Source organism: Cervus elaphus, chromosome 20 (genome assembly GCF_910594005.1).
Source record: "Cervus elaphus chromosome 20, mCerEla1.1, whole genome shotgun sequence".
NCBI classification, from domain to species: domain Eukaryota; kingdom Metazoa; phylum Chordata; class Mammalia; order Artiodactyla; family Cervidae; genus Cervus; species Cervus elaphus.
Window position 1 is genome coordinate 126,447,432 of NC_057834.1, and position 25,859 is coordinate 126,473,290.

General features: G+C 49.2%; 1 protein-coding gene across 1 annotated transcript; it reads left to right on the top strand.

The window, feature by feature from the left end:
* Positions 1 to 11,433: 11,433 nt before the first annotated feature.
* HPCAL4 (hippocalcin like 4) lies at positions 11,434 to 23,920 on the top strand. Its single transcript, XM_043877917.1, has 4 exons — positions 11,434 to 11,788; positions 17,626 to 17,795; positions 17,961 to 18,176; positions 19,767 to 23,920. The coding sequence occupies exons 1-4, from the start codon at positions 11,605 to 11,607 to the stop codon at positions 19,962 to 19,964; spliced, it is 768 nt and encodes a 255-aa protein (XP_043733852.1). The 5' UTR covers positions 11,434 to 11,604; the 3' UTR covers positions 19,965 to 23,920.
* The last annotated feature ends 1,939 nt before the right edge of the window (positions 23,921 to 25,859 follow it).

A 25,859-nucleotide genomic window follows, 5' to 3' on the forward strand; every position in this document is an offset into this window, starting at 1 on the left:
CTCCTTCATATCTGAATGAGATCCTTGCTGGGTACAGTAATCTAGGTTGTAGGTTATTCTTTTTCATTACTTTTAAGTATGTCCTGCCATTCCCTTCTGGCCTGGAGGGTTTCTATTGATAGATCAGCTGTTATCCTTATGGGAATCCCTTTGTGTGTTATTTGTTGTTTCTCCCTTGCTGCTTTTAATATTTGTTCTTTGTGTTTGATCTTTGTTAATTTGATTAATATGTGTCTTGGGGTGTTTTGCCTTGAGTTTATCCTGTTTGGGACTCTCTGGGTTTCTTGGACTTGGGTGGCTATTTCCTTCCCCATTTTAGGGAAGTTTTCAGCTATTTTCTCCTCGAGTATTTTCTCATGGCATTTCTTTTTGTCTTCTTCTTCTGGGACTCCTATGATTCGAATGTTGGGGCGTTTCACATTGTCTCAGAGGTCCCTGAGGTTGTCCTCATTTCTTTTGATTCTTTTTTCTTTTTTCCTCTCTGCTTCATTTATTTCCACCATTTTATCTTCTACCTCACTTACCCCATCTTCTGTCTCCATTATTCTACTCTTGGTTCCCTCCAGAGTGTTTTTGATCTCATTTATTGCATTATTCATTTTTAATTGACTGTTTTTTATTTCTTCTAGGTCTTTATTAAACATTTCTTGTATCTTTTCAATTTTTGTCTCCAGGCTATTTATCTGTAACTCCATTTTGTTTTCAAGATTTTTGATCATTTTTATTATCATTATTCTAAATTCTTTTTCAGGTAGATTCCCTATCTCCTCCTCTTTTATTTGACTTGGTGGGCATTTTTCATGTTCCTTTACCTGTTGGGTATTTCTCTGCCTTTTCATCTTGTTTAGATTGCTGTGTCTGGAGTGGGCTTTCTGTATTCTGGAGGTCTGTGGTTCCTTTTTTATTGTGGAGGTTTCACCCAGTGGGTGGGATTGGACGATTGGTTTGTCAAGGTTTCCTGGTTAGGGAAGCTTACGTCAGTGTTCTGGTGCGTGGAACTAGATTAATTCTCTCTGGAGTGCAATGGAGTGCCCAGTAATGAGTTTTGAGATGGGTCTATGTGTTAGGTGTGACTCTGGGCAGCCTGTATGTTGACGTTCAGGGCTATGTTCCTGCATTGCTGGAGAATTTGCATGGTATGTCTTGCTCTGAAACTTACTGGCTCTTGGGTGGTGGTTGGTTTCAGTGTAGGTATGGAGGCTTTTGGACGGTCTCTTATTACTTAATGTTCCATGTAGTCAGGAGTTTTCTGGTGTTCTCAGGTTTTGGGCTTAAGTCTCCTGCCTCTGGATTTCAGTTTTATTCTTCCAGTAGTCTCAAGACTTCTCCAACTATACAGCACTGATAATAAAACTTCTAAGTTAATGGTGAAAAGATTCTCCCCCGTGAGGGACACCCAGAGATATTCACAGAGTTACATGAAAAAGAGGAGAGGGAGGAGGGAGATAGAGATGAGCAGGAGGAGAAAAAGGGGGACTCAAGAGGAGAGAGATAGATCTACACGGTTGTCTGTTCCCAGAGTGTTCTCCATAGCCCAGACACCCACAAAGATTCACAGAATTGGATTGGGAAGAGAAGGGGAAAGGAGGAAATAGAGGTGTTCTGAGGTAGAAAACGGAGAGTCAAGATTGGGAGAGAGTAATCAACACACTCCTGAATAAAAATGGGAACTGAATATTGGATTCTTAAATGTCCAAAATTTATATCACATACTGAAAAACAAAGATTAAAAATCTAGAGTAGAGGTTAGACTCTTAAAAATACAATATTAAAAACAAAAACACAAAAAATTTTAGAAATATATATGAAGTTTGGTTTAAAAATAGGACTTCTCTCTTGTTTTTTTTTGCAAGGTTATAGTGAAATGAAAATGAAAATTAAGGAGTAGTAGAGGAGTAATAGAGGACTTTAAAAGGAAATAAGAGAAAAAGAAAAAAGAAAAGAAAAAGGAAAAAAAAAGAAAAAAATTTTTTTCCTAATTAAAAAAATCATAAAAATCTATGAAAATGAAAGTTAAGGAGTAATGGGGGAGTAGTAGGGAATTTTAAAAGAAAATAAAAGAGAAAAAATAAAAAAGAAAAAAAAAATTTTTATTTAATAAAAAAAAGTAAAAATATATCTAGGAATTTCTCTGGAGCTGTTGTGGTTAGTGTGGGTTCGGTTCAGTTTCAGATAGCTCCTCGTTCCAGCTTACACTTCTCGATATCTACAGGCCCCTTCCGGTGTAGTCAGTGTTATCTACAGGGATTTTAATCTGTTGCATCGGTCCCTTCTAAAGCGGTTCCCTTTGTTTATTTGGCTTCTGTTTGCCGGTCTCTTCAGTGCCTAATTTCCGCCCTGACACAGGCGGGCGGAGGTGGTCTCTTGTTCAGGTTGCTAGTTCTGTCGCGCTGCGGGGAGGAACTGGAGCTGCTTTCCCCATCTAGCTGCTCAGGCTCCCGGCTGCTCTATATGGAGCGTGCCCTGCACTGCGCGCGGGTCCAGCCCTCGGGTGTTCCACAAAAGCGCGGACTCGGCTGCGCCTGCCTTTTGTGCCTTCCCCGCCCGAGCGGCTCAGGCAGCCAGGAGCTTGACGGGCGCACTCTCCCTGGGTGCGGTGCACCTTCTCCCCTCTGCGGTCCCAGCCTCAGTTTCCGCCGGCGCCAGTTGGGTGCGTGCGCCTTCTCCCTTCCGCGTCCCCAGGCCTAGTCACCACCCACACGGTCGGGTGCGTGCGCCCTGTGTCTAGCGGCGACCCTCCCGGCGGATGTCGACCATCCAGAATCTCAGGAAGTCTTTGGTTAGAAACTGGAGGCCTGCTTGCAGTGTGGTAGGGGATGCAGTCCTTGGGGCCGAGCCGGCCCCTTTCCCCTCCCCCCTGCCTCCTGCCTCCAGCAGGGCTGGGCCAGTCCGCAGCCGCCGGCTAGCTCCTCTGGACTTGCTTGGTCCCTTTGTTCTGTGAACGGCCGGCAGTGTGTTCTGGCCGGTTAGTTTTCTCTCTCTCTTTTGCTGTCCCACAGTTTAAGTTGGTAACTCACAAAAGCTCCCTCCGATTGCCCTCAGAGCCCTCAGGCCCGGTCCTTACCCTAAGCAATGCCGCCTGCTCCTCTCCGTTCCGCCCCCACTTGCTGCTGGTGGATGCGGGCGTCTGGGGTACTTTTCTGCTGGGAGTTGCTTTTAGGCACGTAATCTGTGGGGTTTATTTATTTTTCCCCTTCCAGTTAGGTTGCCCTCCGAGATTCAAAAACTTCCCCCAGACCCACCAGTGCGAGGGTTTCCTGGTGTTTGGAAACTTCCTCTATTAAGACTCCCTTCCCGGGACGGATCTCCGTCCCTAGCTCTTTTGTCTCTCTTTTTATCTTTTATATTTTGTCCTACCTCCTTTTGAAGACAATGGACTTCTTTTCTGGGTGCCTGATGACCTCAGCTAGCAATCAGAAGTTGTTTTGTGAAGTCTGCTCTGCATTCAGTTGTTCTTTCCATGAATTTGTAGGGGAGAAAGTGGTCTCCCCGTCCTATTCCTCCGCCATCATGGCTCCTCCCCTGGCCTCTTCATTCTTTCTGGAGCTACTTCTCCACTCTTCTCCAGTAGCATATTGGGCACCTACTGACGTGGAATGCTCATCTTTCAGTGTCGTATCTTTTTGCCTTTTTCATCCTGTTCCTGTTAGGTTTTTCTAATCAAAGGTACTTGTGGGAGTTTGGAAGAGAGGAGAAGCATTTCTTCCTCCAGTAATGGAGTGTGTGTATGTGTTAAGTCACTCCACTAGTGGTAGAAACAGCAAAAACAATGAGTGGTTGCAGGCTCCTGGATTCCTTCTCAGGCAGCACTCTTCCAGAGGTGATGGTGATGACTGGCACTCCAGCAGCCTTAGCAGCATGGCGCTCTTGAACTCTGTCTGGCAGTGACAACAACAGTAGCAAGTGACTTCAGCAAGGATGTGAGCTCCTTGCTTTCTGCAGGGCAGCAGTGTTTGTGGTTCTGCTAGTGGCTGTAGCAGCTGTACCAACTGCCTTAGAAGTGCAGTCAACATGGGGTCTGGAGAGCATCATCTTCCTTTGGCCCCTCCAGCCCGTGGGTAGCAATGGCGTCCTCTAATTAGACATCTCTGGGTAACCTAACTGTTTTGTTCCTCCAGTCCTTCTAGCATTTTTATGTCCATCCCTTGATTTAAATTCACTCTTTGACATACTAGGATTTTTTTTAACTTTCCCTAGAAAATGAAAGGAAATTATATGAGCCACTTTCAGCTTCCCCTACTCTCTTTTTCCATTTTCATTGGTTGGAGACCTTAGGAAATGGTAGAATCACAATGTAGAAGGAGCCTTGAATCCAAATCTCTGTAAGAAGGAGAGTCACCCGTCAACATGACACTGACCCTAGACTGTACGTAAACAAGAAATAAATTTCTAATGCATTGAGTGGTTGGATCTATTTGTTACAGCAGCTTAACCTCTGCCCCAACAAATATAGCACTAATGGTGATTTATATATTTAGGTGAATATAGTGCTTACTTGTGCCAGCACTCTTATAAGCAATTTATCCTCATTGAATTCCTTACACAGCAGTACTTTTTATGTGCTCATTTATAAACTAGGAAAATGAATTGCAGAGAGGTTAAGTAATTTATTCAAGGGCTGTCTAACTTGAAATTCATTTACATGCTTGAAAGTCTATATAGAGAAAGCTGTTTAGTATACATTATTATTAGTAGTAGTAGTAGTATACTCTGTGTGTGTGTGTGCATGCGTGTGTGTGTATGTCTATATATTTTCCCCCATTAGGTTTTTTCTCTGCTTGCCTCCACTTTCTACTCTCTCTGTGCTGCCCCAAAAGGCTGATCTGTGAATTTGCATCAGCTGAGCTACTTTGTCTTCTGACTTCCGGTTGTGTTTGGCCAATGGAAGACATGAATAGGAGTATGGCACATGGGAATAGAAGGAGATTAACACATTTATTCCAGCCACCCTTGAACACTGTACCAGGTCAGGGGCCAGCTGTTGGCAGTGACTGTGTTCCTTTACCAAAAGCCACGACTTCCACTGGAAGACTCTCCTAAATTAATAACTCTGTTCCCTCCCTTGTCCCTTGAGGCTTAGAGATGGTAATGGCTCTCCATCGGTACCAGCCCCAGGATGCTTGACAATACCTTGCTGATTTTTCAACCCTGCCCAGATCTGTATAAATAGTCCCTTCATTGACCTATCTTCAGTTAGAGTGCCATCTATTTTGTGTCTGCACTCTGATCAGTTCAATTCAGTCGCTCAGTCATGTCCAACTTTTTGCGACGCTGTGGACTGCAATACACTAGGCTTCCTTGTCCATTACCAACTCCCAGTGCTTGTTCAAATTCATGTCCATCGAGTTGGTGATGCCATCTAACCATCTCATCCTCTGTCATCCCCTTCTCCTCCTACCTTCAGTCTTGCCCAGCATCAGGATCTTTTCCAATGAGTCAGTTCTTCACATCAGGTGGCCAAAGTATTGGAGCTTCAACTTCAGTATCAGTCCTTCCAATAAATATTCAGGACTGATTTCCTTTAGGGTTGACTGGTTTGATTTCCCTGCAGTCCAAGGGACTCTCAAGAGTCTTCTCCAACACCACAGTTCAAAATCATCGGTTCTTCAGCGCTCAGCTTCCTTTATGGTCCAACTCTTACACCCATACATGCCTACTGGAAAACCTTTGTCAGTAAAGTAATATCTCTGCTTTTTAACATGCTGTCTAGGTTCATCAAAGCTTTTCTTCCAAGGAGCAAACGTCCTTTAATTTCATGGCCACAGTCACCATCTGCAGTGATTTTGGAGCCCCCCAAAATAAAGTCTGTCACTGTTCCCAATGTTTCCCTATCTACATGCCATGAAGTGGTGGGACCAGATGCCATGATATTTTAAGCCAGTTTTTTCAGTCTCCTCTTTCACCTTCACAAGAGGCTCTTTAGTTCCTCTTCACTTACTGCCATAAGGGTGGTGTCATCTGCATATCTGAGGTTAATGATATTTCTCCCAGCAATCTTGATTCCAGCTTGTGCTTCATCCAACCCTGCATTTCGTATGATGTACCCTGCATAGAAGTTAAATAAGCAGGGTGACAATATACAGCCTTAACGTACTCCTTTCCCAATTTGGAACCAGTCCGTTGTTTCATGTCCTGTTCTAACTGTTGCTTCTTGACCTGCATACAGATTTCTCATGAGGCAGGTAAGGTGGTCTTATATTCCCATCTCTTGAAGAATTGCCCACAGTTTGTTGCGATCCACACAGTCAAAGGCTTTAGCGTCATCAATGAAGCAGAGGTATATGCTTTTCTGGAATTCTCTTGCTTTTTCTATGATCCAACGGATGTTGACAATTTGACCTCTGGTTCCTCTGCCTTTTCTAAATCCAGCTTGAACATCTGGAAGTTCATGGTTCGTGTACTGTTGACGCCTGGCCTCAGGAATTTTGAGCATTACTTTGCTAGCATGTAAGATGAATGCAATTGTGCGGTAGTTTGAACATTCTTTTGCATTGCCTTTCTTTGGGATTGGAATGAAAACTGATCTAACTCTGTGTGTTTTTATAATTTAGGAACTTCTGTTGTCCTTGATAGGAACCACCCGTCTTCCCTCCTCTGGATACACATGCTTTACTAGGAATTGAACTTACCTCCCAGTTCAAGGGGTGGATAGGTAACTCAGCCCTGGCCAAGGAGAGCACTACATCCCCCTGTTCTCAAAAACTGATTCTGAGTTTAGCCTGGATCCCAAATCAGGCCAATGAGAACCAACCCAAGGTGTTGACTGGCTGCTCTGCAAAAGAGAAACTCTTCTTTTCTGTAGGACTCCCCTGGAAAGGATGTTGGCTAGAGATGATAGCCGATATCTTGCCTTTATATGGATCCCAAGAACCAAAATTGACACTGACACAAGAGAGCAAAGCCACGCCCTAGAAAAAGGTCAGATTTTTTTTTCAAAGGTCAGATATTAATCACATTGTTTAAGCCTCTGAATTGTCACCCCCTGAAGTCCAATCTCCTTCTGGAGTTTTCCCTTGCTAGAGCTCCTACTTTCTATTTTTGCTTAGCCCATTGTGAGACGGATTTTCTGTCATTTGCAACCAAGAGTCATAACTGATAGAGAGATATGACAAACTCACATTTACTTCCTGCAAGCAAACAAAAGTCACCTCTGGAGAGCTTAAGTTTAAAAAAAAGAAAGAAAATAAATTTGAGGGAAGGATGTGAAATGGCTCACAGAGCCAAAGGAAAAGCAGAAGTAGGTCTTTGGAAGAAATGTGTACCAAAGTGGTTCTGAGGATTCAGATAGCAGGAATGAATTATAGCATTATCAGGGCACTGCTCTGGAATAAACCAGAGCTAATCATTTACCACCCTTGAGTCACTTTACTCAAGATTCAGATTAGCTTGAGAGGAAGAGCAAGAGAGACTATTTAGCCTTACTTGAGTCTTATGGCCAATTCTTGTCCATGGGAAGGCAGGACACTTGGATTGATAGTTCCACCAAGACTGTATACAATGGGGAAGGAATGATGCCCCAAAGTAAAATCTGTTCTAAGCACTTGGCATATATTAAAATTTTAATTCTTAGAGTAGCCCTTTGGTATAGGTATTGTTATTATAATCCTTGTTTTACAGATGAGGAGATTGAGACACAGATAAAGTAACCTGCCTGTGGTCACCCTGCTGGAAAGTGACAGATGCAAACCCAGGCAGCCTGGCCCCAAGGTCTATGCATTTGACCCACTACACCATAGGGCTTCTCCAGCAGAAAATAAATGAGAGCAGGGCCATCAAAACACAAGGTCCCCTGTAGGTAATGCTCAAGGGAGAGAGTATGGGGAACTTCCACTCTCCATATATGTATTAACTGTGTATTAACAAGAAAAAAATAATTGATTTCTATTTTGAAAATTGAAAAAAAAAAAAATCCTGCTTAGCCAATAGAGAAAAGGAAAGAGCCCAAAGCTGGTGATCTCACTCTCTCTCAGCCACTAAGAAGACTACGAAATATCTAGAACCCAGGGGAATTCCAGCTGTCACCAGGCTGCACTGAGAAGGCTGAGGAAACCCAGGGAGTCAGGAAGCGTTATCCATCATAAAGGCACCGTCTGGGACCAGCAAGGGGAAGAATGCTAGCATTTCAGTAAAGCAAACTGAAGCGGCCGGCCACTGCCTACAAATGTCTGCCTTCATCGAAACCCTGCTGGGCTCAGTTCTTCTGTGCCCGCTTTTGGGGGTCTCCTACACAACCACACTGTTCCTTTTTCCCTTCAGGCTGCTCCGCCCTCCTCATTCTGCTGAGCCCCTTCCTTCAACATGCCACACAGGTGCTGCCAAGCCTGAGAACAGATCGGTCACAACTCCAGAACTTTAAGCTCCAGAACTTAAACCTCACTCCTCTGGCTCAGTCTTTAGCTACACAACAGTGGAAACAACAGCTCTATTCTGAACACTCTCCTTTCCCAGGAACACAGGTCAGTTAGTGGTTAAGAGTGTGCACTTTGGGGACTTCCCTGGTGATCCAGTGGCTAAGACCCCAAGCCCCCAGTGCAGGGGGCCCAGGTTCAATCCCTGATCAGGGAATTAGATCCCATATGCTGCAACAAAGATCAAGGATCCCACGTACCACAACCAAGACCCAATGCAGTCAAATAAATAAATATTTTCATTTAAAAAAGAGTGTGTACTCTGGAGTGAGACGGAGGTTGGAATCCCAGCTCTGTCACTAATGGGCTGTGTTACAATGGGCAAGTTCTCTAACATTTCTGAGCTACCAGTCACTGTCATGAAATAAAATAATGATACCAGGACTGAAATTTAGTCCCCCCACACACTGGTACAGCTGGTTGTTAAAACATCAAAATATTTCTAAATTGATTGGTAAATAGTTAGCCACAGCCTTGGGCTCCTATCTTCCGAGCTTCTCTCCTGCCTGCTCCCCTTGATCCAGTAACTAAAGTGTTCATTTTTCGAAGAACAGAGTCCTTGATCTAAAACTAAGGCCAGCATCCGTTCTGACTGGTAACACTTGTGCCTGAACTGGTTGTTAGATATTTCAAATGTCACCCTTGGCAGAAGTCATATTTGGGATGATACAGATAAAGGACTTGGCAGAGTGTCTGGTACATAGTGAAGCAACTCAGTCAATGTCAGTTGCTATTGCTTTAAATGTTGAATCTAAAGGGCAGAGGCAGGATCAAGATCAGGTCTCAAGTGTCTTAAGCTGGTGAAGATGGGTTATGACTGGCAGTTCAGGAACAGTCACAGGGCCTGTGATGATTCATGGGCAAGGCTGTGTGGATGTCCTGCCTGGTTTAAAGAGCCAGAGCAGGACCAATATATCCCGCTGGGCTTTGCCTTTCTAATGCCTTGAGGGATCAGAAAAGACTATTCCAATCCAAAACCCTTCCCACTGAGTACCTGAAAGATCTTAAAGAGAGACAGTACTGTGTACTGGCTACAAGTGTGGACTCTGGAGCCAGACTGCTTGAATTTGAATCCCAGCTCTGCAGCTTACCAGCTGTGAGAACTTGGGCTGGTTATTTAACTGTTAAATGCCTCAATCTATTAAATGGGAGTGATAGAAGTACCTGCCCTGGGGTACTTTCCTGGCGGTCCAGTGGTTAAAACTGCCTTTCAATGCAGGGGTTGCAGGTTCCATCCCTAATCAGGGAGCTAAGATCTCACAGATCTCAGGGCCAAAAAAACCAAAACATAATATAGAAGCAATACTGTTAACAAATTCAATAAAGACTCAAAATAGTCCACATTAGAAAAAATCTTTAAAAAAATGTACCTGCTTCAATGAGTTCTTATGAGAAATAAATTAGGCAATACATATAAAGAGTTAGAATTGTGTTTGACACAAAGTAAGCTCTCTACATGTCACCTACTGTTAAGAAGCTCACAAGTGTAGCAGAGAGCAGTCAGATTCATGCCCACAAAATTCTGTCCAGAATGACAGTCTTTCTTCACCCTCCTAGCTGAAATTCTTCCCCTGCTGCCCTGGGCCTACTGTGTCAGCTCCCAATTTTACAGACTGAGGAAGGCACACAGAGAGAAGGGTCTTGCCCATGCTCATCTGTGGGCTCCTTGGCAGAGATGGGATTCCATTTGAGTTCCAGAGTCCATTTCCATCATCTCAGGCTGCTTCTCCTCACTTGCTCATGCCTTGGACTATGATCTCCGTGAGCAGGAATGAGTCTTTGCTCTTCTCTGGGTTCCCAGGGCCAGGTGCTCAGGACGTGACAGAGTCAGGGTTTTCAAACACCTGTCTTTGGGATGTCACCCAACTAAGGGGCCAGGGACGTGCCAGGTATGCCGTCATTCTGCTAGTACCCCGAAGAGAAGACAAAGCCTGCAGCTGGGAGGCTGGGACAGCAAAACAGATTCAAGAGGTGAACGGACGCTTCCTAAGGAAAAATAGAGAACTCCACTGGCTCCTCCCCAGGGAGTTTGGCTCTGAAGTTTCTGGGCTCAGCCAGAGAAACCTAGCTTCCACTCCTGGCAAGCTGGTCCTCATCCCCTATCGCCCCTCCCACCTCAGCGCCCTCAAAATTGGCAAAAGCCCCGCCTCTCTTTCAGCCCCCTGTCCCCCAACATCCTCTCTTCGATTCAACCAATCCCCAGAAGCCCCGCCCTACTTTTGACAGATGCCTAGACGTCCCTCCCCCACACGTGGCCCAACCCTAAGCTACCTGCTCCCCTTTCGCCCGGGATTTGGAGTAAAAGGGTTCCTTATTATCTCCTTGGGTTGGGAGCTCTCAGCTGCCAGTGCAGCTGGAGTGGGCGGCTGGGCCCGGCATTGGGGAGACCCCCAAATGCTGGGAGGAGGTGTTCCCAGGGCCCTGAAACCTTCCAGACCCGCTCAGTGTAAACCGCCTCGAGCTTGTGTCAACATCCGAGGCCAGAGACTGGCGGGGGCTGGGGACAGGCTCTGTCTACGGGACGGGAAGACGGGAGGGTGGGAAATGGAGGGGTTCATGGGGCAGGCAGAGAGATACCTCTCGGGGAGATCCCGTGAGGCCTCCTGGGACTCTGTGAGAAGCAAGGAAGGCCTGTCTGGGGGAAGGATCGAAATTCTAGCGTGGGGTTAGGTAGAGGCTGGGTACTTCGCCATCCTCGCCCACCTGCCATGGCCTGGGGGGAGTGGGTGTGTTGGGGGAAGCGATGAATGATGTGAAGGCATGGGCTGCTGACCACCTCATCTCTTCCCTCCCCACTCAGTTCTTCATGGCCCTCCTCCGATTTTAGGTGGGATGTGCGGGGGAGGGGGGGTCACATCTTGTGACTCATCCCCTTTTCCATCCCCACCCACGCTGGGCCCAAGAAGGAAAGGCTTAGAGCCTCTGCTGTGGTTCTTCCGTTCCCATAGCAACCGTGCGGTTGTTTTTCCGAATCCACTTCAATCGTGGACACTTTTAACCTCAGACGATGGCCTGGGGTCTGAGTCTCGGGGCAGGATACAGGCGAAGGTACAGCCCTCCCCTTTTCCTTGCGACTCTGGGAAGGTCACCGCGGGCGGGCGAGGCGCGCTCCTGTAGCGGGGCCTCACTGGCCACCGGGTCCCCACCTGAAACCCCGCCTGCCACTCCGCCTCAGCCGACCCAATCAACGCCCAACATGCCCGGGGGAGGCGGGGCTTATGCAAATCGTGTCGCCTCCGAGAGACACAGAGTGATACAAGAGCTGGGAGGCGGCTTCGGCGCGGACCTTGGAGAACCTGGAGGCCGGCCCGCAAGCGCGTCTCGGTCCCCGCGACCCGCGGAGGCTCAGAGTCATCCAGCGACCCGGCGAGCGGCCTCAGGTAACGCGGGTAGGGCCGGGTGGAGGCACGTATCCCCTCCCCCTCCACTCTCCATTCCCTCGTCTCCTGCTCCCTCGGATTCATCTCCCTGACCCCTGATTCCACCATAGGCGGCAGCTTATGGGGGTCCCGCCCCTGGCCAGGGGACCCCCACTCCAGTCCGGGCCCCACGGGTCCCAGGGAAGGAGGCAAAGAAGCCTCCTTAACCCCAAAGCAACAACTGCTCTGGTCCCCAACACACACACACACACACACACACACACACACACACACACACACACACACACACACACACCTGGGGGTGTGGTGGTGCTGATGCTAGAGGAACCCCTCCCCCTCCCCTGTGGGTAGTCAGTTCAGCCCCATGACCACCTCCCACCTCCACAGACAGCCCCTAGCCACACCACCCAGCCCCAGGAGCAGCTCACTGCACTTCACATCACTGTGTCCCTGTCCGGAAAGACAGACTCCACCTCCACAGAGAGCCCACTCCCACTTCACACAGCCCCTCAGACCGTCCCCACCTCCACCTCTCAAGCTGACAGAGCTCACAGCATATCTGGGGGCCACCCAGTTCTCCTCCTCATGACTCTCTCTCAGCAGGCCCCCCTCCCCATGGTCTCAGTGAGAGACAGAGGCCCATCTTCTGGCTCTTTCACCTGGCTTCAAGATAAACACCACCCCTCAGCAGACCACCCAGACCTGTCAATCACTGCTGCCAAGGTCCCAGCCTCCTCCTTTCCCCTCACCCCTCACGGCCAAAGCACCAAGTTTTCTCATTCCACCTCTCAAATATCGTTCTAATTCGTACCCTCTCTGGCCTTCTTGCACGCAGCCACTCCCTCTCCCCTGTCTTCCTTCTGCTCAGTGGGGATCATGCCAAAGCTCCATGCGGACTGCATGGCTCCCTCCCTAAGGCAGCCTGAGTCTGGAGGGCAGAAGGACTTGCTTTTGCCTCAGTTGCTGTTTGACCAAGTCACTTCCCTCTCTGATCTTTCATGAGATAGGAAACAGAGGGTGGGTGGGCAGGGCAGAGAGTGAATCTGATGAGATGGTATTGGACAACCTTCCAACACTGACGCACTCTGATTCTATGACTGACTGTGAGAAAACAGGACCCTTTCTTTCTTTTCCTAAACTGTTAGGACATTTCAGAAAGGAGGTCTGAGGGGCTTTAGTCCTCACCAAAAGGACATTGCTTCTTACCCAGGCCTGGGTATGGGCCTCCCCTTTCCCACACACTCTCCAGGCTCAGGCTCCACCTTAGCAATTAGGAGTCCCTTCTTGACCAAGAGCCCACAAGGCATGTGCAGCTCCAAGGTGGAGGTGGTCAAAAAGCCCACCTTTGGTTTTTCATCCCCTGCCGCTCACTGATAAGGAGAAGGAGAAAACACGGCTATTGCCACCATGGCTGCTGCTTGGAGAAGAGCAAAGGGAGGAGAAGAAAAAGAAAAATCTCCTGACCAGGGAGCTATTGTCACCATGGCAACAGTCTCAGCACCAGCTCCTCTGAAGCTTGGTGAGGGTGTGGGATTATTGCCTCCCTCAGTCCCTCCCACCCTCTCTGCCACCTTCCCATTTGGAGCCCACAACCCTGAGTTCTGCCCTCTGAAAGAAGCCTCTGAGCCCAGAGGCACAGTGTCTTCATGCATGGGGAAGTGCCAGCTTCTTCAGAGCTGGAGGCAGCCCTCAAGAGGAGCCTGCCTACGTTCAGCCAGGCCACAGCTCCAACAGAACATGCCCCCATGGGTTCTGGCCTTCTTCCTCCTGCTGATGGACTCCACTTGACCTTGGGTGAACTCTTCCTTTCCTCAGATCTAGGTTCTATTGTCTCTAAGTGGGTGCAATGGCAGGAGAACACAGATAAACAAAACAGCCTGATGCCGTTCCAAGGAGAAAGAAGGGGGTTCTGCCCCTTGAATATAATCCACAAAGGGACATTCGTTGAACATCTCTGGATTCCAGAGTAGGTCTCCGCAGGGCACTTCTGTCCTGCCACAGAGGGCAGAGTGGGAACCTGTGTGGGGGCAGCTACAAGAAGGACAATGGGAATGAGGGAAGATGACTTTTCTCACTGTCCGAGCTGCTCCCAAGCAGACAGGGTTATATTGGGAGAAGGTAAGCTCTTTACCATGGAACAAAATGTCTAGAGAAATGTTTCTGGCCCAGACGAAGATGTAATGCAAAACTCTTCCCCAAATCAGGCTCCATTCTGGAATTCTAGAGCACCAGGTGAGGGTCAGAGAGCTCTGGAGTCTACACACCTGTCAAGGTCAACTCTGTAGCCCCACAGGGTCTACTCATACCCAGAATGCCAAGTCCAGGCTGCTGACTGTCCACTCTCCAGTCTGGGAGAGGCTGATCATAAGGAAGTGGGCTTTAGTCAGCCCCTGAAGGCTGATTGTAGCTGCATCAGCCCAGAAGAGAAGGAAGGATTATGAACAACAATTGAAGTAGGTTCTGACTGAAGTATGTAGTTGTGAGGGGAGCAGTGGGAGGTAAGGCTAGACAGTTGATTTGAGACACGAGATTCTAGAGGGCTCTGGAGTTTGAGGGGACCCATGGGTATGGTAACCCTTAGCCTATATTGTACCTCTGGGCAAAACTAGAAAAGACATTCTGTTGAGCAGAGGAATCACAAGGAAAGCCCTCCCTTTGAGGCAGCTGAGCCCACAGGATGGCTTGGCAAGCTGTGCCTCAGCTGGGTTTCAGCCCCTTTGGCTGTGCCCCTGGCCCTGACTATGCAGTGGGGTGGGGGGGAGAGGATGTGGTGTACATTCCAGGAGCACTTCAAAAGAAGGAACAATAGGCCTTAGTAGCAAGTGGGACCTAGGGAAAAGGAAGAGGGGAAACTAAATGCAACTATTATTGTATTCCCTCCCTGGTCCCAGGGAGGGAAGAAAGGGCGATGGAGAGAGAAGGACCATCACAGGTTGAGGGTGAATCTGGCTGTAGATTCAGAGGCCCTGGTGGTCCACCCCAAGGGTGGATATTTCCTGGGTATCAGATAGTGTTACCTGGAGCCAGCAAAATGGTCCCATTGAGGCCAAGAGGCAGATCAGAGCCATAGTTTTCCTGGTAGGCTGGTAGGAGTCTGTAGTGGACAAGAGGTGATTCAGAGAGGGCAGTCCAGGCAGGTGGCATGGATTAAGCCTGGGTGTAACTCTGAGCCAGTTTTCTCCTCTCTCTGGGTTCCAGTTTTTCACTAACATAAGGGGATGATCTTAAAGGGCATCACTAGCTTTGGCCTGCTGACCTAAGAGTGGTAGAAGGAATGAAGAGAGATGAAGCCTCCTTCATAGTCCCCGGTGGGCCTGGAATCAAATGGGGACTGAGAACAGGTATGGTCAGGAGACAAAATGGTGGGAAGGCAGCACAGAGCAAGGGAGAGAAAAGGGGCAGAAGGTAAGAGCCACATAGACTCCACCACACACACACACACACACACACAGATGTGTGCGCCCTGGCAGATTTGCAGTCTTATACAATGACGTGCTCCCGCCCACTCCCACTGCTTATGCAGACACTTGGGCACGTCTCACAGGAGACAGAGGGAGAGGCTCTGCCTCCCCCATCAGACACCACTACCTCTGCGTTCTCAAACTTTCTTGACTGTACCTCAGCCTTCAGTGTGCTTTGGAGGAGGGGGCAGCTGAGGATGGAGCCCGCCTCCTTCTGCCCATGTGCTTTTGATTCCGGTCCCAGGACAGCTGTGTGGGACCCCCTGGTTCCAGATTCCTGAAGATGGCACGCCTCCCCCTCCCTGGCTTCCCCTGGGCGCATATAAGATTCATCATCCTCTGGGGGTGGGAGGCAGGCAAGGATGTTGCTGCCTCCACTGCTCCTTGATCTTCTTCATGGTCCTGTAGAGGGTCTGAGGCCCAGAGGTATTCTATAACTCAGGAGTTCCCAACCTCTGGGATCTAATGCCTGATGATCTGAGGTGGAGCTGATGTAATAAAGATAGATATGAAGTGCACAATAAATGCAATGCACTTGAATCATCCTGAAAGCATCCCCCCACCCTGGTCTGTGGAAAAATTGTCTTCCAGGAAATGGTCCCTGGTGCCAAAAAGATCGTTGCTTGAAGTCATGAAGCAAGGAGAGAGGGCATGGAACTGACCAAACTCAGACCTGGCTGTCTAGGGTACTCCCAGCAGTAAGGATTAGAAGCCAAACACAGGCATGCACTGGGCTGTGGAAGTGGAATTCCTTCTGCCAGCCTGCGGGTGTCCTTTTCCAGAGTGTCTTCATGACAGGCTACCCTGCAGCTGGGGTCTGGCACCCTTCCAAAGAGACTCCGCGTGGGTCAAATTCACCTCCCAGGTCATGTCCTGGGGAAGTCAGGCTCTAGCAGGACGTTCCCCCCAGGGAGGTCTGGCAAGAATGTCAACTCAGCCTTCAGGGCCTGCCAGGGGCCTCACTCCAGCCAGGCTTCCTGGGTCCCTCTGCAAGAACTTCCTCAGGCACAAGATACTTGAGGGGCTTATGGTCCCACTGGGGCCTGACTCTTCACCCTCCCCAAACCTGCTTCTCAGAAATACCACCTCTATCCATTCAGCCCCGGATCTGAGCATTGGCTGAAGTCCTCTGTCACTCTCAGCCCCACAATCCACTCAGTCCCCAGGTCCTGCCAGTGCCCGCTCCTAGCATCTCTCAGTCCATCCACATCCCTCTACCACCCCACCCTATTGTCATCACCTCTCACCTGAACTCTGCAGCAGAGCTGCCCCTTCTCTCATGACCCAGGTCATCTCGTACACTGTAGCCAAGAAAAAAATCTAAAAAACGCATTCCTTCTCTCTGGGTCCCCAGCACCATATTGTAAACAATCTATAAGTATTTGTGTAATGAATGTGGTCTTTCCAGCCTTTGCTTTAAAACCACAGGAGCTTCTGTGCCCCACGCCAGACTCCTTGGCATGGATTTAAGGTGCTTTACAATCAGCCTCTTTGATCTAATCATGAGTTAGTGAAGTCTGGCTCATGTTGACTTTATCCCCATCATCAGCACAGGGCCTGGCACACAGTCAGCCTCAATAAATGCTCAGGGAATGAATGAACTAATGAAAAGGAGAATGCAGTCAGAGTCATCAATGCTACTAGCTAGGATTTCTGTTTGTACAAAGGAAGGAGGGAGAGAAGCTTCTTGCTCGGGAGGCCTGGAAGGTCTTGAGGAAGAACTTGGGAGACAGCGCCAGGGGAACACATGAGGAACCTGCCAGGTAGGAGAGGAGCTTGTAGAGGTGGGTAGAGGCTGAGTGCAGAGAGCTCTGAATAGCAAGGAGAGGATTACAACTATTCTATGGGTGTAGGGAGCTATGGAAGGTGTAAAGAGGAGAGGAGAGGATGAAGGCTGTGATTTGCAAACTGGTCAGTGAGAAAGAGGAGAGCTGAGCCCTGGGAGGCTAGAGACCCTGGTTGCCAGTGGAGGAGAACTGTGAGGAACTCCGGGCTGGCGGAGCTGTGAGGAGAGCGGAGGGGCCTGCTTGGAGAGGAGGCCCTGTAATCAGGATGTAATGAGGGGAAAGCCCCCACTTTGTGTGTGGGGGAGGAGGGGAGTGGAGGAGAGTTAGGAGCTTCTATGGGAAGGAGTGTGGTGCAATGACAGAACCCTTCTGTAGGAGGTGGGGGTGTCCACCGTGGAGGTGAGAGGAGGAGGGACCCCCCCACACCCCCGCTGTGGAAGGAGGGGGTCCTGACTGTGGGAACGTGGAGTTTGTTAGAGGAGGGGGCTGTTGTGGAGAAAGGGAACCCCGTCCTACAGAGACTTGGCGGAAGGCTGCTGAGGTGACGGCCTTGCCCTGGACCAAACTGAGGGAGCCCCCTGTCCCCCAGGCCCTGCCATGGGGAAGACCAATAGCAAGCTGGCCCCAGAGGTGCTGGAAGATCTGGTTCAAAACACAGAGTTCAGTGAGCAGGAGCTGAAGCAGTGGTACAAGGGCTTCCTGAAGGACTGCCCCAGCGGCATCCTCAATCTGGAGGAGTTCCAGCAGCTATACATCAAGGTAGGCGGAGCCCGGCACTCCGGGGGCGGGCTGGAAGAGAGGGGGCGGGGTCAGACACCCCGGGGGGGCGGGCCGGACGGGCGGGGGGCGGGTCCGGGCAACCAGGGGGCGGGCCGCGAGCGCGGGGCTGTCGCTGCGCCCCAGCCCCTCGTGTCCCCGCCTCAGTTCTTCCCCTACGGCGACGCCTCCAAGTTCGCGCAGCACGCTTTCCGCACCTTCGACAAGAACGGCGACGGCACCATCGACTTCCGGGAGTTCATTTGCGCCCTTTCGGTCACCTCCCGCGGCAGCTTCGAGCAGAAACTCAACTGGGCCTTTGAAATGTACGACCTGGACGGTGACGGGCGCATCACGCGTCTCGAGATGCTGGAGATCATTGAGGTGGGTTGGGGTGACACACTTCCTGTCTTCGCTGCCAGGGCCGTTCTCCAGCCACCCTCTGCTCAGGCCTCGGGAGCCCCCTCGCCAGACCCCACCACTCCCCTCCACCCTCCTCCCAGGATCCAGCAGCTAGCCTTGGTTGGGTGCTCAGGCTAGGACCGATCTTGTGCTAAGGGCTTTTACCCAACAAGTCTAGGGGGTAGGTATTGTTAGAAACCCCATTTTATAGTTGAGAAAATGTATCAGGTGGTGGTTCTTGATCCCAAATCTAAGAAGTCTGACTCCAGAGTCCCAAGTTCTTAACTTATTGTTCTTTCAACAAATATATATTCTTTCAGCAAGAGTCCAAATTCTTAACTCATTGTTCTTTCAACAAATATATATTCTTTCAGCAAGAGTCCAAGTTCTTAACTCATATTCTTTCAACAGAGACTGCCACATGCCAGTCTTTGTTCAAAGTTCTTGCTTTCATAGGACATTCCTTCTAGCAAGAAAATTTAACAAAACAAAGCCTATGCTATGTCAGGCAGTAAGTATTACAAAGAAGATAAGCAAAGCAAAATAAGGGGAGAGGGCGATGAAGGAAAAGTGATTTTGTGTAAGGTGAGACGTGAGGAGTAACCTGGATAAAGTGAGGGAGCTAACCGCATCGTTGTCAGGGGGAAGAGTGATCTGTACATGAAAGTGTTAGTGGCTCAGTCATGTCTGACTCTGTGCGACCCCATGGACTGTAGTCGGCCAGGCTCCTCTGTCTGTGGGATTCTCCAGGCAAGAATACTGGAGTGGGTTGCCATTTCCTTCTCCAGGGGATCTTCCCGTCCCAGGGATCGAACCCAGGTCTCCTGCATTGCAGGCAGACTCTTTACCCTCAGAGCCACAGGGAACAATAAATGCAAAGACCCCGCGAGACTGTGTTTCCAGTGTTCAAGGAGTGACCAGAAGCCCAGGGTGGTGGGAGAGAAGTGAGCAAGGGGAGCGTGGTAGGAAGGGGTCAGACAGGGGTCAGGAGGCCGTTTCTTGGCATCATCATCTGGGGAAGAGACTTGACTTTCTTTTAAGTGAGGGTTTCTTCTAACCCCTTAAGGGCTCTCTATTCTTCATGTGGAGAATGGACTGAGTGGGTGGGAGGGCAGCAAAAGTAGGGACAGACCAGTTGGGAGGCTTCCACAGCAGTCCGGTCACAGGGGGATGGAGGCGACAGCCATGGAGCATGGAGGTGGCAGGCAGTGGCTTGTTGTGGGACCTATTCAGAATTAGGGCTGACAAAATTTGCTGTAAGATTAGACATGGGTGTGAGAAAAGGGGAGTCAAGAATGGTGCCGAGGCTTTCGGCCTGAACATCTAGAAGAATGAATTTGCTGTTCACTGAGACAGGGCCCGCTGGGGCAGAAGCAGGTTGGAGGTGAAGAGTTGGGTAATAGACACATTTGGTGTGAGATGCTGATTAAATAGCCAGTCTTAGTGACTATACATCACCTTCCAGTATCCTCACACGGCCCCTTGTTCTCCATGCCACCCCAGGTCCCTTCATTCACCTCCAATCCCCTGTTCCTATTGTGAGTGTTCACACCTCCCTCCTTGCCCCACCAGGCTATTTACAAGATGGTGGGCACTGTGATCATGATGCGCATGAACCAGGATGGGCTCACGCCCCAGCAGCGTGTGGACAAGATCTTCAAGAAGATGGATCAGGATAAGGATGATCAGATTACTCTGGAGGAGTTCAAGGAGGCGGCCAAGAGTGACCCGTCTATTGTGCTGCTGCTGCAATGTGACATGCAGAAGTAGAGGCGGGTGAGGGGCAGGGCCCCTGGCCAGGAGGGGCGTGGCCACCTCCCAACCTAGTGACCTCTCTGGCTGGCCCTTCCTTAGGGGGAGGGGACTCCAGCCTCACTCTCTGGCCCACCCACCCCTCTGCCCAAGCCCTTGTTCTCCTCAGTCAAGATCCTTAAGGGACCACCTCACCCTGGAATAGAGACAGATCCTCAGGTATTTAATGGTCTAGCCCCAGCCCCAGTCTTGGCCCAGAACCAACATCTGCTGGGCATAGGGGAACTGGTTTTTGCCCCAAGGTGCAGGGTGGTGGGAGGGGGGCTGGGTTCTGCTTTAAAATTCTGTTCTTCTGGGATTGTGCTTTATAGGATGTGGTCCTACAGACCCCAGGTAACAGGCCAAATTGGATCTGTCCTTCACTGAGGACCCAGAACCCTTAAGGGTGGTCTGTGCCCTACCCCCACAACTCTACCTGGCCCCTCCAGCCCCAGCCTTTGGAGTGTTCACTCAGTCCTTTCTTCAGCTAACGTTTATTGAGCACCTATTCAAGGCCAGGCACCCCTAGGTGCTAAGGCTATGGTAGTTTACAAGACACATTCTGGCCCTCTGGCAGCTCATAGGGTAGTGGTCAGGGTCTCAGACAGGGACATTGAGCTCAGGTGAGGAGAGCATATAGTAAGGCTGGTTAGTTTGAGAGGAACAGTTAAATCTTTCTGCTCAGCTCCACACAGCGCTGCAGAAGGATGAAAGGAAAAGTATTTGGAAATCTAGGAACCATGTCCGTGGGGATTTTAAGAAAAATTGAAATGGATATTTTTTAATACCCTTTAAAAGAGCTAAACTCATTTTATTAGTTGAGGATATTAAAACGTACTTTATATTACTTGGTTTCTTGTAAAATGATTAAGTGAATATAGAAAGTGCTAATTTTCAGGGGGTTAAAAAGAGCTGAGAAAAAAAGAGAGGAAAATATCACCCAGCTTGCCAGAGGACACGTTTTCTTATCAGGCTAAGTCCTGAAGTGTCACTGTCAGCAGCTGCTGCTGCTTCCTTTTCAATAATCTTTTTTTCAATTCAGTGAGCGACTCTCTACTTAGTGCTGGTTAGGTGCTGACTTCAGTAACAGAGAACATAAGGCTTGCCAAGAGTGAGACGAGTGTAGTTCCCACATCTGGATTTGGTCTAGTTTAAGGATGGGCTGTGTTCTTTCACTGCTACAGAAGCAGAAGGAGCTAGAAGAAGAGGACCAGCCGGCCACTGTTTAGGCTGCCAGGCTGCATTTATGGATTAAATGCCTAAACATGTGCCGGGCATGCTCCATTTGAAAGGCTTTTTCTAACTCCCAGTCCTGAATCTGCCAGGTAATTTGTCATCTTCCAAGTACACTGGCTTTGCTTTTCAATGTCTGCTTTCCAATTTTGGATCAGTGAGCTCTACAGCTGCATGCCTTGACTGCCAGAAAGTTAATCTTGCTTCTTCATCAAGTCTTTCACTTTACTTTCTCCTGTACTTATAATCAGAAATTGGCTTTGATGTGCAGTGACAGTGGATTTCCTCTTGAACTGCTGGTGAAAACAGTATAGTTCACAGGTGCTGTCAACCCCGTGTGGGAGCAGGGAATGATTGCTGAGAGTGATTCCCTTCAGGAAAGGGATGCAGCATACCTCTTACTTCTGAGTGTTCACCTGTCCTCCCTCTCTGCAGACGGAAACTCTTGGGGAAGCTGACTTTTTCCCTCAAACTCTACTAAACCTTCCTTGCTGCTGCCCTTGGAGACAGCAAGTCCACTGAGTTGTCACCCTCTTTTTATCCTTCTGCCTATGACCAGCCACATGGTCAGGCTGGGGAATTCACATCCTTGGGCAGTAACCAGCAAGTTTTTATCCAGTAATGCCTCAAGGGATGTTCCATTACTCTCAGGAGCTGGCCGTTCAGTCTGTTTTATGCTGTCAGTCAGTACCAGAGATACATTGGACTCTACAGCCCAGCTCAGTTTAGACTTCCAGTGGAAGGCTTTTTACAAAGTGGGGTTCCTATCCCCCAAATGTTGACTCTAACCTAATTCACAGTCACACAGAACTTCATGCTTTAAATCCTGCCATTGACCCCATCTCATTCTATCCTCACAGCCTAGGGAAATAGGACTTTTCATTCCATTTCTCCGTCTTGGAAACTGAGGCACAGAGGGCGTTCCCAGCGCATGAGCACAGTCAGGAGGTGGCACAGTGCCCAGACCTGAGCCCAGGGCGCCATGAGGGTTTCTTCCCTTCATAGCCTCTTCCCTGCTCACTCCTCTGACTCTGAGTGGTACAGAGGTTGACTGTAAAGAAAGCTAAGTTGGTTTTGGTCCTTTACAAGCTTCCTGCTAAGAAGTGTCTGAGGCTGTGGTCTTCCAAAAAGAAATAGGAGCTTGATTGAAGGCCCCACATTTTCAAACATCTTATTTTCTATTTCTGGGCAGCTCTGCTAACAGGTCAGTGCTGTCTTAGGAGGCATCTGACTCAAGCTTGGCAGCATCTTGCAGTGTCTTTACTATCTTCCTCCCTAAGGGAACTGTTTCTTTCTCTCTCTCTCTCTCTTTCTAACTAGTGGGCAAATCCTACTCATGAAAGCATGTTTGATCACTCCAAGCTTCTGGAACACATACCATGGGTGATATTTGCTGTTCAGGTCAAAGGTTCTCAGCCATCCCAGCAGGGTGAACACATAATGTCAGGCTGGGAACTGAGACCCATCTTGCTCATGGGAGGAGCCACAGGCAGGCCAGGCTTTGCTCCCACATGCTCTTGGATGTCCTGGGAACTGTGTGCTTGGGAATTCCCGTGGTAGAGCACCAGCCCTGCCTTGAGAAGAGAGGCAGTCCTCCTATCCCTGCCCCAGCAAAGAGGGACTTGCCACAGAGCACAGAGTTAGCAGAGACTGAAGTATGACTTGTATAGACACTAAAACATATAGACAGTTAAAATGTTGATACATGCAAACTCTCCCTTGAAGTTCTGTATCTTCTTGCAGCAACTCTGTGAATTACAAGGTCCCCAGTCTGCCTTCTAACTGTATTCTGCCCTCATTCATCCTTTTGGGCTAATTGATGAGCCCCTTATTTCTTTTCTTTAAAAATCATCACTGGGACTTTGTGGCGGTCCAGTGCTTACGATTCTGTGCTCTGACTGCCAAGGATCTGAGTTCAATCCCTGATTGGGGAACTAAAATCCCACAAGCCAAGTGACTCAGCCCAATATATATATATATATATATATAATTATGAAGGGGAACTTCAGATGTCTTTTGAGTTGTAGTCAAGATTATATGACTTGCCTTTAAATCAAAAGTTAAGAAAAAGGAAGCCCATAAGCAAAGGCACTGGAGTTTTTGCTGACAATAGCATAGTCCCTCGAGGAAGAAATTCATCCTACTGCAGAGCAAGAGAGAAGGAGGAGAGGGGAGAGAAAGGAAAGAGAAGAGGCTGGGCAGGGGAGTAAGCTGACCCTGTAAATACTTTTACACAAAAATTTACTAAAACAACAAGTATTTCCTGAAGATCCACCCTGGGTGAGGCTTTTTGCTGACTTTAGAGATCACTGTGGGGGCAAGAATACATTGCTTACATATTTTATTCATCAGTTTTGAAAAAAACGTCATTCGAAGCTGCAATTGAAAAGTCTCAGAAATATGTGGAATTTTCTTTCCAAAACTTTCAGGGTTTTCTTTTACTTTTTCCAGAGGGTGGGAGCAGGACTGGGCCTCCCAGGGCATCTGGCCCTGCTTGCTTTGGTGGAGGCCTGGAGAAGTGGGGGGGGGGGGTGCTGGGTGGCAGAAAGGGGGGCCTCCCAGCCCATTCTCCAGCGTGGCCCCCTCTCTCCTGATGTGCTGCTCCTGGTTGTGCCTGCAGTGACTGTCCTCACTGTTTGACCCTGTGCTGTGTGGTGTTTTAGTTTTTTTTCCACTGACATTGAATAAAAAGTGTGATCGTGCTGGGGGCCTCTTCTCTTCCCCCAGTGGAGACAGGGCTGGGGTGAGGAGAAAAGGGGAGAAGAGACCTGAGGGAGCTCACACAATGGGGGAACCTTGGCATCCTCCTTGGGGCAGAGGTCCTTGTTCCAGGTTACAGGGAACAGAGACCCACTCAAGCTAGTTCAAAGCAAGGGGTGAGCGGATGACAAGGGACCCTGAAGATGGAAATACAAGAATGGCTGGGCCTCAATAAAACAGGAGCTGTCAGTGAGACCTCTGCCCTCTCCTCTCTGGGCCTTGAGGGTTCTCATCCCTTTGGCAATATTCGCTTCTATGCTCTTTTCTTTAGTTTTTCTTAAGACCCCCTTGATTTCCCTGCACAAAGCGGCTGCTTCTTCGTATCCAGACTCATCAATGACTGACAGCTCCCTTCTGTTTCTCTTAATTCAGTTTTCAAGCAAGGGAATCTGATTGGTTCAGTTTAGCTTTTCCTGGGAGCCCTTGGTCCATTTATCAGTGCCAGACCAGACGCTGACCCGAGGGGCCTGGGGGCAGAGTACTCTCCCCAAAAGGGAGCTAGTGGCAGCAGGCCTTGGACTCAGTTTCTCCTTCTATCCAACGGAAGACATGGTAAGAGCCCACATGAGTTAATGGGCCATTAGTGGATAGAGGGCAGCCGGGAGAAAGGCCGAGAGTCAGGACTACAATTAGTCAGTCCACCTGGTGCTTTTGGCACACATTAGGAAAAGGTGCCCCTTGGAATGTAGCAATCCCATAAGCATGCAGCTAGGCCAGTAGATGGCACATTTGAGCTAATGAGACCAACATACCCCTTTCTGAACAATCAGCCTTGTCATGCCCCAGTTCACAGCTTGGCAAGGGGCACAGAGCCTGGATCTCAGCCCCTGCTTGCCCCCCTGCCCAGGGTGTTGTGTAGTACAGACACTGTTCCACCATCCACAGGAGCCCAGAGCCCTGAGACCCGCTTACGCTGACCCAAAGGTGGTGGGGTGGGGATGGGAGTTGGTGGCAGTGTTTTTCTTAGAACAAGCCCCCCTCAATAGCCAGAGAAGCACTGTTCCCTGCAGGGAGTGGGGGCCAGTGAGGGGGGAGCGGTCAGCTGAAGGTGTCTGCTTCCTCCTGAAACGCTCAATTACTTTTACAAGGATTTTCTCAAGGACGCTTGGAGGGGGCCAGCTCCCTTGACAGGAAGCAATTAGGACAGAGGAAGGAGGCTGACCTGGCCTCAGGGCAACAGAACCTAAGGAGGTGACTCAGAGAACTGGGGGGCTGCTGTTTCCAGCTGAAGCCACACTGGAGGGAGGGAGAGCCTTGTTCCTGCCTGGTTTGAGGGCACAGGTCAGTCCACCTCCTGCTTTCACATTTGCCTTCTGCGCCATCTGGCCCTGAAGAACCAGAGTGTTCCTCCTAAAGCATGGACCTGACCATGTTAGCTTTCCAAGCCCTGCTTCTTGCTCCAGTATAATAAGTTCCTTCAGAGTCACTCTCTGCCCTGTCACCTGCTGACCTCAGAAGCCTGCTCTGCTTCCCACCACTCCTCCTGCACATGAATCATTGTGAATTGCCCTCCATTTCCCTAAGGGATCTCTTAGGCTTCTGTGCTTATGCGCAAGCCACTGCCCCTCCCTGGGCCACCCACGCCCCTGTCTCAGTGATCTCCTCTGTGAAGCCCTCCCAGATCTCAAGCAACTGGCCCCTCGTGTCCACACAGGCCATCATAGTCACCAAACAGCTTCCCATGCAATTCCCTGCCAGCTGAGCTGAACACACACTTACATCTCTGTTTTTAAAACATTTTTGAAGGAAATGAAGGATCAGAGAATGGATGGTAAGGCCAGGACTTGAACTCAGATCTCTTAACTTCAAGGCCACTGTTTATCATGCATTCTCATCCGTGGGGAGTGAATCCAAATCTGAATGGGAAAGCGGAGGTAACAG

Coding starts and splice junctions, on each gene's coding strand:
- HPCAL4 (XM_043877917.1), top strand. CDS start 11,605: ATGCCCGGGGGAGGCGGGGCTTATGCAAATCGTGTCGCCTCCGAGAGA. Junction 17,796..17,960: donor TCCAGCAGCTATACATCAAG/GTAGGCGGAGCC, acceptor TCCCCGCCTCAG/TTCTTCCCCTACGGCGACGC. Junction 18,177..19,766: donor AGATGCTGGAGATCATTGAG/GTGGGTTGGGGT, acceptor TTGCCCCACCAG/GCTATTTACAAGATGGTGGG.